The sequence below is a fragment of the Lithobates pipiens genome, unplaced genomic scaffold (genome assembly GCF_037356315.1).
Source record: "Lithobates pipiens isolate NorthernLeopardFrog02 unplaced genomic scaffold, aLitPip1_a1.2 Scaffold_23, whole genome shotgun sequence".
Taxonomy (NCBI): Eukaryota; Metazoa; Chordata; class Amphibia; order Anura; family Ranidae; genus Lithobates; species Lithobates pipiens.
Genome location: NW_027507785.1, coordinates 177,342,679 through 177,357,864, shown reverse-complemented (window position 1 = coordinate 177,357,864; position 15,186 = coordinate 177,342,679). Strand labels below are relative to the sequence as shown.

At 38.9% G+C, this 15,186-nt stretch overlaps 1 protein-coding gene across 1 annotated transcript in view; it reads left to right on the top strand.

The window, feature by feature from the left end:
- Nucleotides 1–15,186, top strand: part of HMCN1 (hemicentin 1) — a 457,974-nt gene that overhangs the window by 97,944 nt on the left and 344,844 nt on the right. Inside the window, exons 8-11 of the mRNA XM_077452653.1 lie at nucleotides 5,843–6,106; nucleotides 6,337–6,481; nucleotides 7,514–7,635; nucleotides 13,611–13,886. Coding sequence (XP_077308779.1) covers nucleotides 5,843–6,106; nucleotides 6,337–6,481; nucleotides 7,514–7,635; nucleotides 13,611–13,886 — 807 coding nt within the window. The remainder of the gene's footprint in view (nucleotides 1–5,842; nucleotides 6,107–6,336; nucleotides 6,482–7,513; nucleotides 7,636–13,610; nucleotides 13,887–15,186) is intronic.

The window sequence follows — 15,186 nt, the reverse complement described above, 5'->3', positions numbered from 1 at the left end:
GGGGAGTGATGCTGGCTGGCAGTTGAAACTCCAACCATGAGTGTAATGTTCTGTTGTACTGTTTTCTTTACTTGGCATCTGTAGACAGTCAGTAGACAGAAGATATGCTTCTTCTAAAAAACGAAGATGTCTTCAGCCTCACCTTTTAATAACAAGTAACAATATAACAAACTATCCATTGATATTTATGGTGGTACATCATTTTCTACAGATGACCTTCCTTCTTTCAAAGCAAAATATATTTTATAATAATCATCAAGGTCATCAAGGGCCATAGGTAACTTTTGTCCTGTCATGGGTGCAGCGCACAGTGGTAAATCATGGATGTGGTAAATTGCGCTAATAATAGCAGGGTTTAAAGCGGGGTTCCACCCTAAAGTGGAACTTCCGCTGATCGGAACCCTCCCCCCTCCGGTGTCACAATTGGCACCTTTCAAGGGGGAGGGGGGTGGAGATACCTGTCAAAGACATTTATTTACACCCACTTTCGGGCATAGACTCCCGTGGGAGTCTACGCCATTTCCTGTCCTGCTGCGCTGTCTGCTGGGACACACACGGGTCTCAGAGACAGAGCGGACAATTCCTATTGCGCTGCGCGACTCGTGCATGCACAGTAGGGAACCGGGAAGTGAAGCCGATTCGCTTCACTTCCTGATTCCCTCACCTAGAATGGTGGCGGCAGCAGCCGAGAGCCGAGCGATCGATCGGCCTCGGCTGCCGGCATCGCTGGAACCCGGGACAGGTGAGTGTCCATTTATTAAAAGTCAGCAGCTTTAGTATTTATAGCTGCTGGCTTTTAATATTTTTTTGTAGGTGGAATCCCTCTTTAAGACTTGAGCCTACACAGCACATGGTAATATATGGTGGAAAGACTGTTTGTGATTGTGCCAGTCAGTCAGAACCAGAAACCGGGCTTTGTTTCACAGATTCCTAATGACTTGAAATACAAAAAGGGAAATATTTCTTTACTTTTACTGATAATTGGCAACTGTTGGGGGGAGTCGAACCCCCTTATCCCCTCTTATTTGTGCCCCAGGATGATCCATATAATTTGGAATTATTACATCTCTTATGGCCAATGCATCTGATGGCTGGAAGTGTTGCTGATGCTCAGCTGTCGTTAGTTACACACTGTAGTAATTCTGGCACTACAAGCAAGCATAGTTCTGTCATACATACTCGCTGTGCATACATACATGCATAAGCTTTTGTAGGGTATTTTTTTAAGTGAATGAACCGTGTTTAAATTTAAAGTTTATTCAGTAGGCAAACACAAATAAAATGCTAACGGACCAAGTGCAATTAAATGGTGGACTTGTGGGTGAATTGTATGGATTATCCTTTTAAGGAAACCTTTTAAGTCTTTTATTGCACATTCTTTGGGGCACTTTTTGTTTGTGTTCTCATTGTTTTAGAACTGGACTACCCGTGCTTTAAGAAGCTGCAAGTGGTGTCACTTTTTACATAGAAATATAGAAGAGTGATGGCAGTAAAAAAGACCAAGTGGTCCATCAAATCTTCATATTTTTGTTTATGTATACATTTTTATTGTTTGTTTTTGATAACTTTTTTGTCTGAGTATACAGTAGATCTCTATTTTTGTCCCAAGCATATTTGAATCCACTTACTGTTGATTGACTCAATTCCTCTGCTGCAAGTCTATTCCAAGCATCAACTACTCTTTCAGTAAAATAAAGCTTTCTAAGATTGTTTTGAACTTCCCTTCTGGTAGTTTGAGGTCTTGTCCCTGTGTTCCTGATTTTGGCTTACATATTGAAAATACTGCCCTCCTGAATCTTATTCACCTCATTGATGTATTTAAAGGTTTCAGTCATGTCTCCCTTTCCCTTCTTTCCTCCAGACTATACATATTAGGTTCCTATGTTTTATCTCCCAGACATTTCACCATTATTGTTGCCCTTCTCTGGCTTCGTTCTAGCCTATCAATATCTTTTTGTAAATTAGGTCTTCAGAACTGGACACAGTATTCTAAATGAGGTCTAACTGAAGATCTACTGTAAATAGTGGAATCAGGACCCCTTTCTCCTGCTGGTGACCCCTCTAGTGATGCATCCTAGAATTCTATTTGCTTTTCCCACTGCTTGACCATATTGTTTGCTCATTTTGCAATCATCTGAAATAAGTACCCCCAAATACTTTTCCTCTGTAGTGCTCACCAACACTGTATGTCCAATATTGTTCCCTGTGAAGGGATTCTTTTTCCTTGGTTGCATTATTTTACATTTAAAAACACTGTTTTCACTGCTTTGAGCAATCGTCCAGGACACCTTCAGGGATTTCAACTCTTTTGCACATCTTTGTATCATCAGCAAAAATACATTTCAGCCCTTTAGTTATATCTATTACAAGTAGAATAGGACCTAGTACAGAGCCTTGTGGTACACCACTAGTGACTGGTCTCTGTTCCAAATAGACATAATTTACAACCACACTCTGGTATCTATTCTTAAGCCAACTGCATATCCACTGAACTAGGATAAGTCCTAGCTTGTACAACTTTTTTATTAAATAAGTATGCGGAACTGTATCAAATGCTTTGCTGAAACCAAGATAGTCCATGTCCACAGCACCACCCTGATCCAACACATTAGTGATACAGTAAAAAATTGTAATCAGATTAGTTTGACATGATCTGCCCTCAGCAACGCCATACTGCTTTGGGTCCAACAAGGTCCAAAGTGTTTTTTTAGGTGATCACTGATCTTTCTTTTTAGGAGGGCTTCCATTACCTTGACTGCAACAGATGTTAAACTCACAGGCCTGTATTCTAGCCTGCACCCCTCTTGTGGATAGGTATAATATTCATCTGCCAGCCATGTAGAAGAGATTGATTAAAAATATCTGTTAACGGTCCAACAACTATACCTCTTATTTCTAACTTTGGGATGAATACCATAAGGGCCCATTGCTTTATTAAGCTTTAACTGAGCCAGTTCCTCTGCTACCTTTGTCTTTGTCTGTTTGTAGAAATCCTGAAATTTAACTATCATTACTAGAACCAATATTATCCCCCAACTTGTTGTTGTTAGTACAAATTTCTCAGAAGACTGAACAGAAGTAATTGTTTAAATGGTTTAACCACTTCAGACCATGAAGAATTTACCTCCTTCATGACCGGGCCATTTTTTGCCATACGGCACTACGTCACTTTAACTGACAATTGGGCAATCATACGACGATGTACCCAAACAAAATTTATGTACTTTTTTTCCCACAAATAGAGCTTTCTTTTGGTGGTATTTGATCACCTCTGCGGTTTTTATTTTTTGCGCTATAAACAAAAAAATACTGTCAATTTCGAAAATTTTTTTATATTTTTTACTTTTGCTATAATAAATACCCCCAAATAAAACAAAACAAAACAATTTCTTCCTCAGTTTAGGCTGATATATATTCTTCTACATATTTTTGGTAAAAAAAAAAAAGCAATAATGTATTGATTGGTTTGTGCAAAAGTTATAGCGTTTACAATATAGGTGATAGATTTATGGCATTTTTATTATTTTTTTTTTTTTACTATTAATGGCGGCAATCTGCAATTTTTTTTAGGACTGCGACATTGCAGCAGACTGATCGGACACTTTTGACACTTTTTGGAGACCATTGACATTTATACAGCGATCAGAGCCAAAAATACCCACTGATTACTGTATAAATGTCAATGGCAAGGAAGAGGTGATCAAGGGTTTAAATGTGTTTCCTCAGTGTGTTCTAACTGTAGGGGAGATGGGACTGCCTGGGGGGGAGGAGACCGATCGTTGTTCCTATATACTAGGAACACACGATCTGTCTCCTCTCCCCTACCAGAACAACACACACATCACGGTTCTGGCTCTGTCAGGAGCAATCGCGGGTGCCCGACAGATGTCGCAGCCCTCAGGCACGCGCATAGGCTCTGCAGTTAAGCAGCGGTGCATGCGCACCCCTATACCCATTAAAGCGGCCGCCATTCAGCTACGGCGTTTTGTGCAGGGGAGCCATTCTGCCGCTGTCAAATGACGATGGGCGGTCGACAAGAGGTTAAACCAAGAGAAAAAGTAAAGTGCTGACCCTCTTAAATGTGAAAAATAAAAACCAAATTAATTAAATTAAATAATATAATAGTGACCCCCTTGTATAAATTATAAATGCAAAGTAAGATCCTCAGTTGCGCCGATAATCACGTGACTTCCTCAAAGACTTCCTTGAGGAAGTCACGTGACAAGTGACAAAAAGCACTGGGATGGAGTTATTGAAGTCATCACACTGCAACAGGAAGTTTTTAGGATATTTCCCAGGACTGAGCCACTGTAAACAGCCAGATGATCTTTTAAGGGGACTCATACCCCAAATGTACTAAGTGATTTACCCAGGTGCACTGGAGAAAGTGCACATTTAAATGTGAGTTTGAATTTTAATATTTATGATAAAAAGTGAGTTATACAGTATAACACTATACTGTTCGCTATATTCTTTGAGCACACCAGAAGCAAGATGCCCCACTGCAAGAGGAGATCTGCCAGCAAGGGGATATTAACCCCTTAGGGGAAGGGTCTATGAGTGAGGTGAGCGCACACACAGACAGGTGGAGGTGCATAAGGTGTTTGGTCCACTAAGCACACCATATCGATGAAAGAGTGTCCATTTAAGGATTTGCATGGATTTGTTATTTACTTTGAACTTTTGTTACATTATTCACTATTATTTGGAATGTTTGGTGTTATGAGCACGTATTATATTTTATTGACACTTATCGCATTCAATTTGCCACTCATTGGTCTAGTATTTGTTTAAGTTAAGTAATTATTGGAGAGACTTAGGAACTTACTTTTAAGTTATATTTTATATAAGTTGGTCACTATTAATATTATTTAATTTTATTAATTTGGTTTTTATTTTTCACATTTAAGAGGGTCAGTGCTTCACTTGTTTTTTTCTGTTTGTTTATTGTTAGTATATGTGGGAACACATAGGTGTTAAGCAGCAAAACCTACACACTTTTATTTATCACGGATTAGAGATTGTAAGCACACATAGTAGCGCTGGGGATCCTACACATTTACTGTTTAAATGGTTTGCTACATCCAGGTCTCCCTCAACATAAGTGTTGTGCTCAGTTTTGATTTTAGTGATCCCATTATATTTTTTCTTCCAATTACTAATCTACCTAAAAAGGTTTTGTCGTGTTTCTTAATAGATTTAGCCATTTCCTCCGTTTTCTGTGCTTTTCAGCACACATAAGGTGTTTGGCCCCATTTTGTCTATTTTATTTACAAATTGAGAGATCTATACTTAACTATTTCGTTTTATTTATTTGCTTCTAAATGGCCCTCCATGTTAGCCTATGTGTCAATGCACACATTGGCTTTTAGCAGCGTTTAGTGACCGATATTTAGAAATGACCAGCTTACTCTTTAGTTTTGGCTCAGCATTGAAACAGAAATACTGTATTGTTGGCTTGAACTTGCCTACATGTGTTTTTTTTGTGCAACTATTCTTTTCTTTTATTTTTATTTTATTTTTTACTCAAGATATGTCTTTGTAGAGAACTGTCTCCCTGGCAAAGGATGCCAAAGAGAGAAGAGATATGTCTTTGCAAAGCTAAAGCAGTAACTGCATATTTGTGCTGATAAACTTTTTTGTGTAATGAAGAGTGCTATTCTATTATATTGTGTAGATGTTGAGATCCCTGTAAAATGTCAATTCTTCAAAACATGCTTTGTATCTGAATTATTTTATACACTTTATAAAATGACACTAGTGACTGAATGTATGCATTATGTACAATTTGAAGCCCTTTTCGAGCATTGTTTCTTATTAACAGAATGCTTAATACTTGCAGGCATCCTTACATATGTGCTTCTAAATACAACTGGGTTGCAGAATCCAGCTAGAATCGATCGTCTTGACTTGCTGACTACCTCAGGAAAGCTTCTGGAGTCCATTCCAGTAAAATATTACCCCGATAAGATACCCTATGAAATATGGAATGTAACTGAGTTTATTCCACCAAATGAAGCATTCATCTTAAGAATAACAGGATACGATAAAGATGATTACTTGTTTCAACGGGCATCCAGCGTTTCCTTCTCAAATATTATTCCAGGTAATTTTAGAATATGTACACAATCACAAGGTATGTTATACCATCAAGGAAGGAGAAGGACAGGTATTAGTCAAATTACCTGTTCACATTATCATAATATGATATTCTCCATTTGTACAGCCTAATACTCACTTCGGTTGGGTAGTCTTTTCAATGGTTCATTATAGAACCACCTTACTAAGCCTCACTATGTTGGAAAATATATCTGATTTTAATGTTTATTCTTATAGGAGCTCCAAAAGTGTCAATGCCTGAAGTAACTCCTGGGTATTACTTGCAGCTTGGACACATTCCATGCTCTGTGGAAAGTCTCATACCTATAACTATGCACTTCAGTAAAAATGGGGTTCGACTTGGTCCAGAGCAAAAGTTCAGGTAAGTGCAAACTGTTGATACCTAAGATTTGCACTGTAAATGTGTGTAGTCCTGTATATGGGATTGTTGTAAAACTGGGGTATGCAAACACTGGTGCAGCTCTGCATAGAAACCAATCCCTTCCAGTTTTTCTTGTCAAAGTTTAATTGAACAAGCTGAAGTTAGAAGCGAATTAGCTACAATGAACAACTGCACCAAATTTAGCATTCTCCAGTTTTAGCAAATCAACCTCAATGTGCTGTAACAGAATCGTTTTTCCAAGTACTTTCTTAGGATGTGTTAATGTGATATAAAAAGTTGTTTTATTCATTTTATGAATGCAGATTTTAATCAAATAATATCTAGTGATTCTGCCATAAGGTTGTTCAGGTTTTTCCTGTTATACAATGAGGAATCTCTACCAAGTGTGCTTCATTGTTGTCACCCAGTCACATATGCCCCCCTTGGGAACTGAAAATGGCTGTGCCGACATATTACAAAGCCAAGGTCCACCATTGTGACTGTAAGGAAGCAGATTCAGAGCAATGACCTGTAGCCAGCTGGAGACATGGCCGATAGTAAGGAAGTGGCTGAACAAAAACAAATGTAAACATTTTTTTAATGAAAGAAAAAGTGCTTCAACAAAGTTAATGTTGTTTGGTTAGAGTTTAGAACTACTTTAATATGCAGATATGTGGGAGAGCAGATGATGGAAAGCTTTTGATGTATGGGATTGGCAAAATACAAGTTAAATGGGGGCTAGTAGAAGGAACCACAGCTGTCAGTAGAGAACAAGGCATACAAAACTACCAGAAGTGTGTTAAATGAAGAGGATTCTCTAGATACCGTAGTTCTTGATAAAAAAGAAGACTATTAGTGTACGTGGTGGGACAGGTAAGTATAATACCTTTTCTTAAGAGGGGAACCTTCCTACTCATTTTTAATTTTTGCGACAGGGTCACTCTATATAGTGTTTATGAAGTTATTGTGAAATTATATAGTGCATGTTAGTAATACAAATAAAAACATTCATATCTAAATTTTTATTTGTAGAGAATCAGTCAATACAAGTTGGGTAATAGCCAATGTCTCTTCCCGTGATGAGGGCTACTATGACTGTTTTGTTACTAGCAGTGCAGGAAGTGGACGAGCCCGGACATTTCTAGATGTAAATGGCAAGTACTAAAATAATGGGACAGCAAAATACAGTATAATGGTTTTAATACATGAAATAGATTCATGGCTCTGGCTAAGCACCTTAAAAAATTATAGGAAGTACATTGATATATGATGTTTGTGTATTATTACAAATCAACATGAATTAATGAAGTTCATCTCATGTACTGTATGTATTTGAATGATAGTGAAATGCAAGCAAAATAATCTATATAGACGAGTGTATATCTATTCTACTCCTGTTTATAAATATGCTCTAAGGTCTGTTGACTCCTTTTCTATGAAGCCTCCAAGTTTACATTTAGGCAAATCTCTTTCCTACCCCTAAAATGTCTAGCTTTTAGATGACTTTAACCTGCTCCTACCTGAATTCTATAATGTGACAAAAACAACCCTTGCAGCCCAAATTGAAAGAGTTAAATGTTTGTTTAAGACCTAACAAGTTCTGTTGCAGGCTCCATATATATTCTGACCCTGGATGCAGGCTGCTTGCAGTTGGTATTCACTGTAAATGTCAGTCTATAACATTGCGGTGGGCATGCAGTATTTTGTTATGGAGTGACATCTAAAGTAAAGCTTGTTTAGTTTAGTTATAACTGAACAGTCATTATTACTTGCCTGACTCCTTGGTCCATCTGGTTCCGATGCTCTCCTCCTCTTTCTAAAGCTCCAGTTTGTGGCCTCGACTACAGCTCATGCAATGCAGGGCTATTATCCTTTTATTTTAAATGATGGGGGCAAGCATCCGACTGCAGTCCAAAGTGGCTATAGGGGACTGGTTACATGGATCGAGAGAGCCTGCCAGAGCCAGCGGTAAGGTAAGTATTTTTCCTTATCTGTGCAACCCTAGACTAAATAAGAATTTACCTTTTAATGGGAGGAATTGGCAGGCTCCTGTAAGCTGTACCCTGTCCTTGATCTTTCAAGAGTATTATAGGAAAGAACATATCTCCAGCATCCCTTTAGACATGCATATTCCTTGTTTCTGGCTAGTGGGTGCTGCAGACTTTAGCTGTGCATTCTGCTGAACAGTTACGTGATTGGTAACATAATCAGAATTCTGCACCACCCAAGGTTTGTGCACATCCAGAGCGATGCTGAGATATATTCTTTGATATATTGCTCAGGAACAAGATAGTTGATGCACAGAAAGCTAATAGCTGTGAGAGGTGGGCATCGATGAGTCATTCAGACTTCACAATAAAGTTGGGCTCAAGATTGTTGCAGCAGCTTCAAAGGGTTATATTGTGGAGATGCAAGTTTGCCGGGGTTTAACCACTTAAGCCCCGGACCAATTGTCAGCCTAAGGACCAGAGGTCTTTTTACAATTTCGCACTGCACTGCTTTAACTGGTAATTGCACGGTCATGCAATGTTGTACCCAAATGAAATTTACATCCTTTTCTTCCCACAAATAGAGCTTTCTTTTGATGGTATTTGATTGCCTCTGCGATTTTTATTTTTTACGATATAAAAGGAAAAAGACTGAAAATTTTGAAAAAAATGATATTTTCTACTTTTTGTTATAAGAAAAATCGAATAAACTAAATTTTAGTCATACATTTTGGCCAAAATGTATTCAGCCACATGTCTTTAGTAAAAAAAATGTCAATAAGCGTATATTTATTGGTTTGCGCAAAAGTTATAGCGTCTACAAACTAGAGTACATTTTCTGGAATTTACACAGCTTTTAATTTATGACTGCCTATCTCAATTCTTGAGGTGAAAATGGCAGGACAAACCCCCTCATTTTGAAAAGTAGACACCCTAAGGAAATTGCTGAGGGGCATGTTGAGCCCATTGAATATTTTTTTTTGTCCCAAGTGATTGAATAATGACACACACACAAAAAAAAAAAAGTTTACCAAAAGTTGTTACTAAATGATATATTATTCACACATGCCATAGTTATATGTGGAATTGCACCCCAAAATATATTCTGCTGCTTCTCCTGAGTATGGGGATACCACATATGTGGGGGACTTTTTGGGAGCCTAGCCGCGTACGGGACCCCGAAAACCAAGCACCGCCTTCAGGATTTAAATATAAATTACTACCAAAAAAAACCTGTTAGCGATCGCAGAGATCAGGCCTGACTCTGCGAACGCTGCAGTTATGTGTTTAGTGTTTTGTAAGTGACAGTGATCGATCGATAGTGCACTTGGGTGGGCTGGGCGGAGGGCCAAAACGCAGGTGCTAGCAGGTATCTGGGCTGATCCCGCTAACAATGCGTTTTTTGGAACCCTAAACTGCTGGGGACGCTAGTATAGATCTGATCAGATCATATATTGATCTGTTCAGATACTATACCACTACGGGAGGTGTATGCTTTGCGCGTGGATGTTAGCAGTACTGCCACTAACCTAGCGCTGCCTGGGGCGACGCAGACCCTGACCCTAAAACCTAATTGATATCACCCGCCGGGGGATCAGGGGGTTAAACCTTTATTGGGTAATAAATGGTGGGTGCCCTGATGCTATAAAAAGCAAACTAACTAACCAGAGTCACCCGTAACACTTATACGGTGATCACTGGGGAAAGGGTTAACTAGAGGCTATCAGGGGGTTAACATCTTTATTAGGTAGTATATGGGGGTTCCTGACGCTATATAAAAACCTGACGGGGAACCTAAATAACTAACTGGCTAACCAGCATCAACAGTGACACTTATACGGTGATCGCTGGTGGAAGGGGCCTATGTGTACCTACTTGTCAGTGTAGTGTTGGTGCGCTTACTATCTCTGCTCTCTTCGCAGTCCGGTCAAAAAGACCGCCCAGAGGAGAATGACATCACTTCCTCCTGCCTGTGTTTACACTACACAGGCAGGGGAAGCTTCTCATTCGCCAGGAGCGATCGAGAGGGGATCGCCAGAAACCAACGGCCATCCCCTCATCCCGGATCGATCCTGAAGCGAAATGGACTGCCGCAGCCAGCGGGAGGGGGTCTGATCGGACCCCCCACCCACTGGAAGGCAAGCACGTACATGTACGTGCTTGTGCCTGTCGGTGCCATTGTGCCGACCTACATCTCCATGCGGGGGTCCTTAAGTGGTTAAGAGTAATCAGTTTCAACATAGAACAGGACTTGCTGTAAGAAAAAAATGTACGGCTATAGTTCAGCTTTAAAGAGTATGTAAACTCTTAATATGTTCAAAGTTCCTTTGCTGGAAATCCTGCCAGTGACAGCATTTTCTGTTGAAGGCTTAAAAAGCCAAGCCAATGCCTTGCAATCAGCAGCACTTGCTGCTTGCTGTTTAACCACTTCCTGACCAGCCGGCGGCAGTTTTACTGCAGCAGAATTGCACGGCTGGACAAAACAAGTTATGTAATGTCGCTTTGCCCTGAGGCCACTAGAGGCAATCATGCACCCCCGCTGCTTGCCCCAGCTGCTTGCCCCCGGAGCTGATGTGCTGGTGACACAACGAGAACCAGGATCTGTCATTTCCCCTAGACAGTCCCCTCCCCCCTTCAGTTAGAACACAGAGAGGGAACACAGTTAACCCCTTGATCGCCCCCTAGTGGTTAACCTATTCCCTGCCAGTGACATTTATACAGTAATCAGCGCATTTTTATAGCACTGATCACTGTATAAATGTCAATGGTCCCAAAAAATGTGTCAAAAGTGTTCCGATGTGTCCGCCATAATGTCACAGTCCTGATAAAAATCGCAGAGCACCGTCATTATTAATAAAACAAAATTAATAAAAATGCCATAAAACTACCCCCTATTTTGAAGACGCTATATCTTTTGTGCAAACCAATCAAGATACGCTTATTACAATTTTTTTTTTTTCCAAAAATATGTAGAAGAATACATATTGGCCTAAACTGAGGAAAAAAACATTTTTAAATATTTTTGGGGGATATTTATTATAGCAAAAAGTAAAAAATATTGCATTTTTTTTCAAAATTATCCCTCTTTTTTTGTTTATAGTGCAAAAAATAAAAATGACAGAGGTTATCAAATACCACCAAAAAAAAGCTCTATTTTTGGAAAAAAAAAGGACATCAATTTTGTATGGGTGCAAGGTCGCACAACCGTGCAATTGTCAGTTAAAGCGACGCAGTGCCGAATCGCAAAAAGTGCTCTGGTCAGGAAGGGGGTAAAATCTTTCAGGACTGAAGCGGTTAAGTTCTATCAGTTAACAATAGGGCTGCCTGACTTATAGACCTGACAGACAGATTATAGGTCAACTGAATGACTACACATGGTATGCTATCAAGGCAGCTGATAATTGTGAGGCAGCTGATTAGTGTTGTCCGCTGGAAACAGGAAGTGCTGTTACTAACAGGATCCTCCCGATAAGAAGCTTTGCAAAAGATTCATAAAAATGATTTGCATATGAAAATTGTATACAGTGATACATGATGTCAAACATACTGAAGAATAGATTTTGACTTTATATACATTTTACATACTGTACAGGATGCAGAGGATGTGTCCTGGATGGGTGCTATTCTATTTGGGTTATGGTCCCTTTAAGGAAAATAGTTGGTGTACTCAGGGGTCTCACCCGTGCAGGGTGAGAAATTCCGGGACAGTATAAAGGAGAGAACTGACTTGCTTTTCTTTCTGCATAAATAATTGCCTATTTGGGACCTGGAATAATGGAGGTTCAGAGTGAAATTGAGGTGGGAAAGAACCTCCATCCCTGATTACAAGGACTCTGGTCCCAAAACAGTTAAGCAGCCTCCAAGAAGCAGCACTTAAGACAGGAAACTCCTAGTCCTGGGTATGGAGTAGTAGGGGTTTGGGAGAAGAGACCTGTCTGAGTGCTGCATGCTTGCTGGAAGCTGCCATAAAACTGAAGCTGTACAGTACATTACTAACTTTGAGTAAATCCCTTACATAAACTTTGTATGTCTTATATTTTACTTGTGCTAAAGACAAGTAGACTTTTGTGTTTTGTAGATGTAGTCAAGTTAGTCTTATTTCTTGCTGGGAGCTCTGTTTCATTTTGCTTTAAAGATAAAAATAAAGCCTTTTATGTTAAGACAAATGGCTTTGCATATGATCTCAAAGTGCTATACCCCTGTGCTTTACAATACACATTAAATACCAATGTGTAATGCTAATATTTTAACAATATATATATTGTTCTTTGCTGTATTATTATTTTGTAGAGCCTATAGCAGAGAATGGTGTTGAGATGCTTAGAGGGTATAGATCTACTAAAAATCAGTAATATGCAATTTATCTTATGTAAATAATCCATAAATAAATCTACCATAAAAATGTGTAAATCCAAAAGTGTACAAACCAACAACAATTAGAAAATTTAAGATAACTGATGGTGATTATCTTCAATCTTAAAGTGAATAGATACTATAGGCAATAATCCTCATATCTAACTAGTGATATTAAAGTGCTCCGTGCAAAACAAAGCCGATGTAATAATATCATAAACAGGAATATAAGATGTGCAAGTATCCTTCTGATATAGTGCTAGATATTGCTACATATATCTCAATGTATATCTCATATATCTGAATGTGGAAAAGAAAAAAAAAAGCTACAGAGTATATACTTTGTTTTGCACGGAGCACTTTAATATCACCAGATAGATATAAGGATTATTGCCTATAGTATCTATTCACTTTAAGATTGAAGATTATCACCATCAGTTATCTTAAATTTTCTAATTGTTGTTGGTTTGTACACTTTTGGCTTTACACATTTTTATGGTAGATTTATTTATGGTTTATTTACATAAGATAAATTGCATATTACTGGTTTTTAGTAGATCTATCCCCTGTAAGCAGCGCAACACCATTTTCTGCTATAGTATTCATTTTGTGGACACGGTTTGACCCACACAGGTGTTTGCTGCAGCTTCACCTTTACTACCCTAATCCTCTCCTTTTCCTCCCTTTCCTCGTATTACCTCTCCCCTCTCAACCCCCCCCCTCCCTGGATTCACATATTATTTCATCACATGGTAGCGCGAAAATAACTTTGAAATTATATTTTGTAGAGCCGCCACCTGTAATTAAAGCATCAAATAATATCACCATCAATATTGGAAAGCAAGCAATACTGAGTTGTGATGTTTTAAGCACCGTCAATTACAATTTAACATGGCTGAGAAACAAACTTGATTTACATCAAGCAAGTGTTTCTGGGATTCAGATTCTGGCTAATAACTCTCTGAAGATAATAAGTGTGGATATTACCGATGCAGGGGAGTATATCTGCATTGCATCAAATGAAGGTGGAACAGCTGCAGCTTCTGTAATTCTTACTGTACAAGGTAATGGCAATTGTTAGCTGCAAGGAAATACTGACTATGACCAAATATTGACCAATGCGTCCCTCCTGTCATCATTTCTCTTTACCTGATATTATAAAAACATTTTTGTGTGGGTTATTTATAAGCCTTTTTGACATCTTGTTTGTGAGGGTTATCAGAATCTGGTAAGCCCCCACTCTTCACGCACTGTGGTGGTCTACGTGATGGTTCCATTGCTGAAAAGCTTGGAGGCTCTTTTGAGATTCACAATCTTCTCTTTATTTTAATGTACGGACGTTTTCATCACTTTTTGGCTCTTCAGTGGGACTCTTTTTTCTCAACTTATATGTATACACTTATATGTGAATGTTTTTTTTTTTTATGTTGGACAATTGTATGTTATGTTTATGTGATTTTTTTTATGTGCTGGACTGAATTTTTTTCAATGTATGCATACTATGTATTAGGGTGTTGAGCTGCTTTGTTATATCACACATACAATATATGGACACGACTATATTTGGTCAATGGATTCCTCAACAACATCCCCTAGCACGGTACTCCCATATTTTAAAGGACATGTGGTCTGGTATGGTTTGAGAAGGACACACGCCCTTACCCCCACCCCCCTCCTCTTCCCAAACCAGCCACGTTGCATGCTCAGTTGATGATCGGGTATGGATCATTTCTAATTTGCCTGGAGTTAGGTGATACCTTGTGGAACCTTTGCAACAACATATGCTTTTACAGGTGATACTCCTGTATTAGTGTTCAAATTTGACCATTTCTGACATTAGGAGAAAGAAGGTCTGTGCAATGTTTAGAGTCTTAGAATGGAGAAATCCTGGGTGAAGCTGGATATTCTAAGTTCTGTGTTCCCCACTTTATCAGCTTCTATCCACACCCCCTTTTCAGTTCCAGGTTAATTTTTTTTTTTTTTTGTAATTATGCTTTTTATGATTTAAAGAGAACCTAAAAGAATAGAAATATGCAAGCTGCCATTATTGCCTTGATTTTAAAGGTGAAGGCTCTGGAGCTGTCACCTTCACAAGTGAGTCATTGACCTGAACTATGGTCTCTAGACATAACATAACTCGGCACGTGTTTGTTTCAGGTCAGTGGTTCACAAGGTGGATAAGCTTGGCTTAGGTAAAAGACCTGAAGCTTGCACCCTTATTTCCGCATTCACATTTTTATTGAGTCATGTTCAAAATTACTTTAGGGTAAACAAATTCCTTTCCTGTGAAATGTCTTTGCATTTGATTATTACAGCAGTTGTTCACTGCTTAACCACTTTAGGACCGAGCCTCTTTCTGAGATT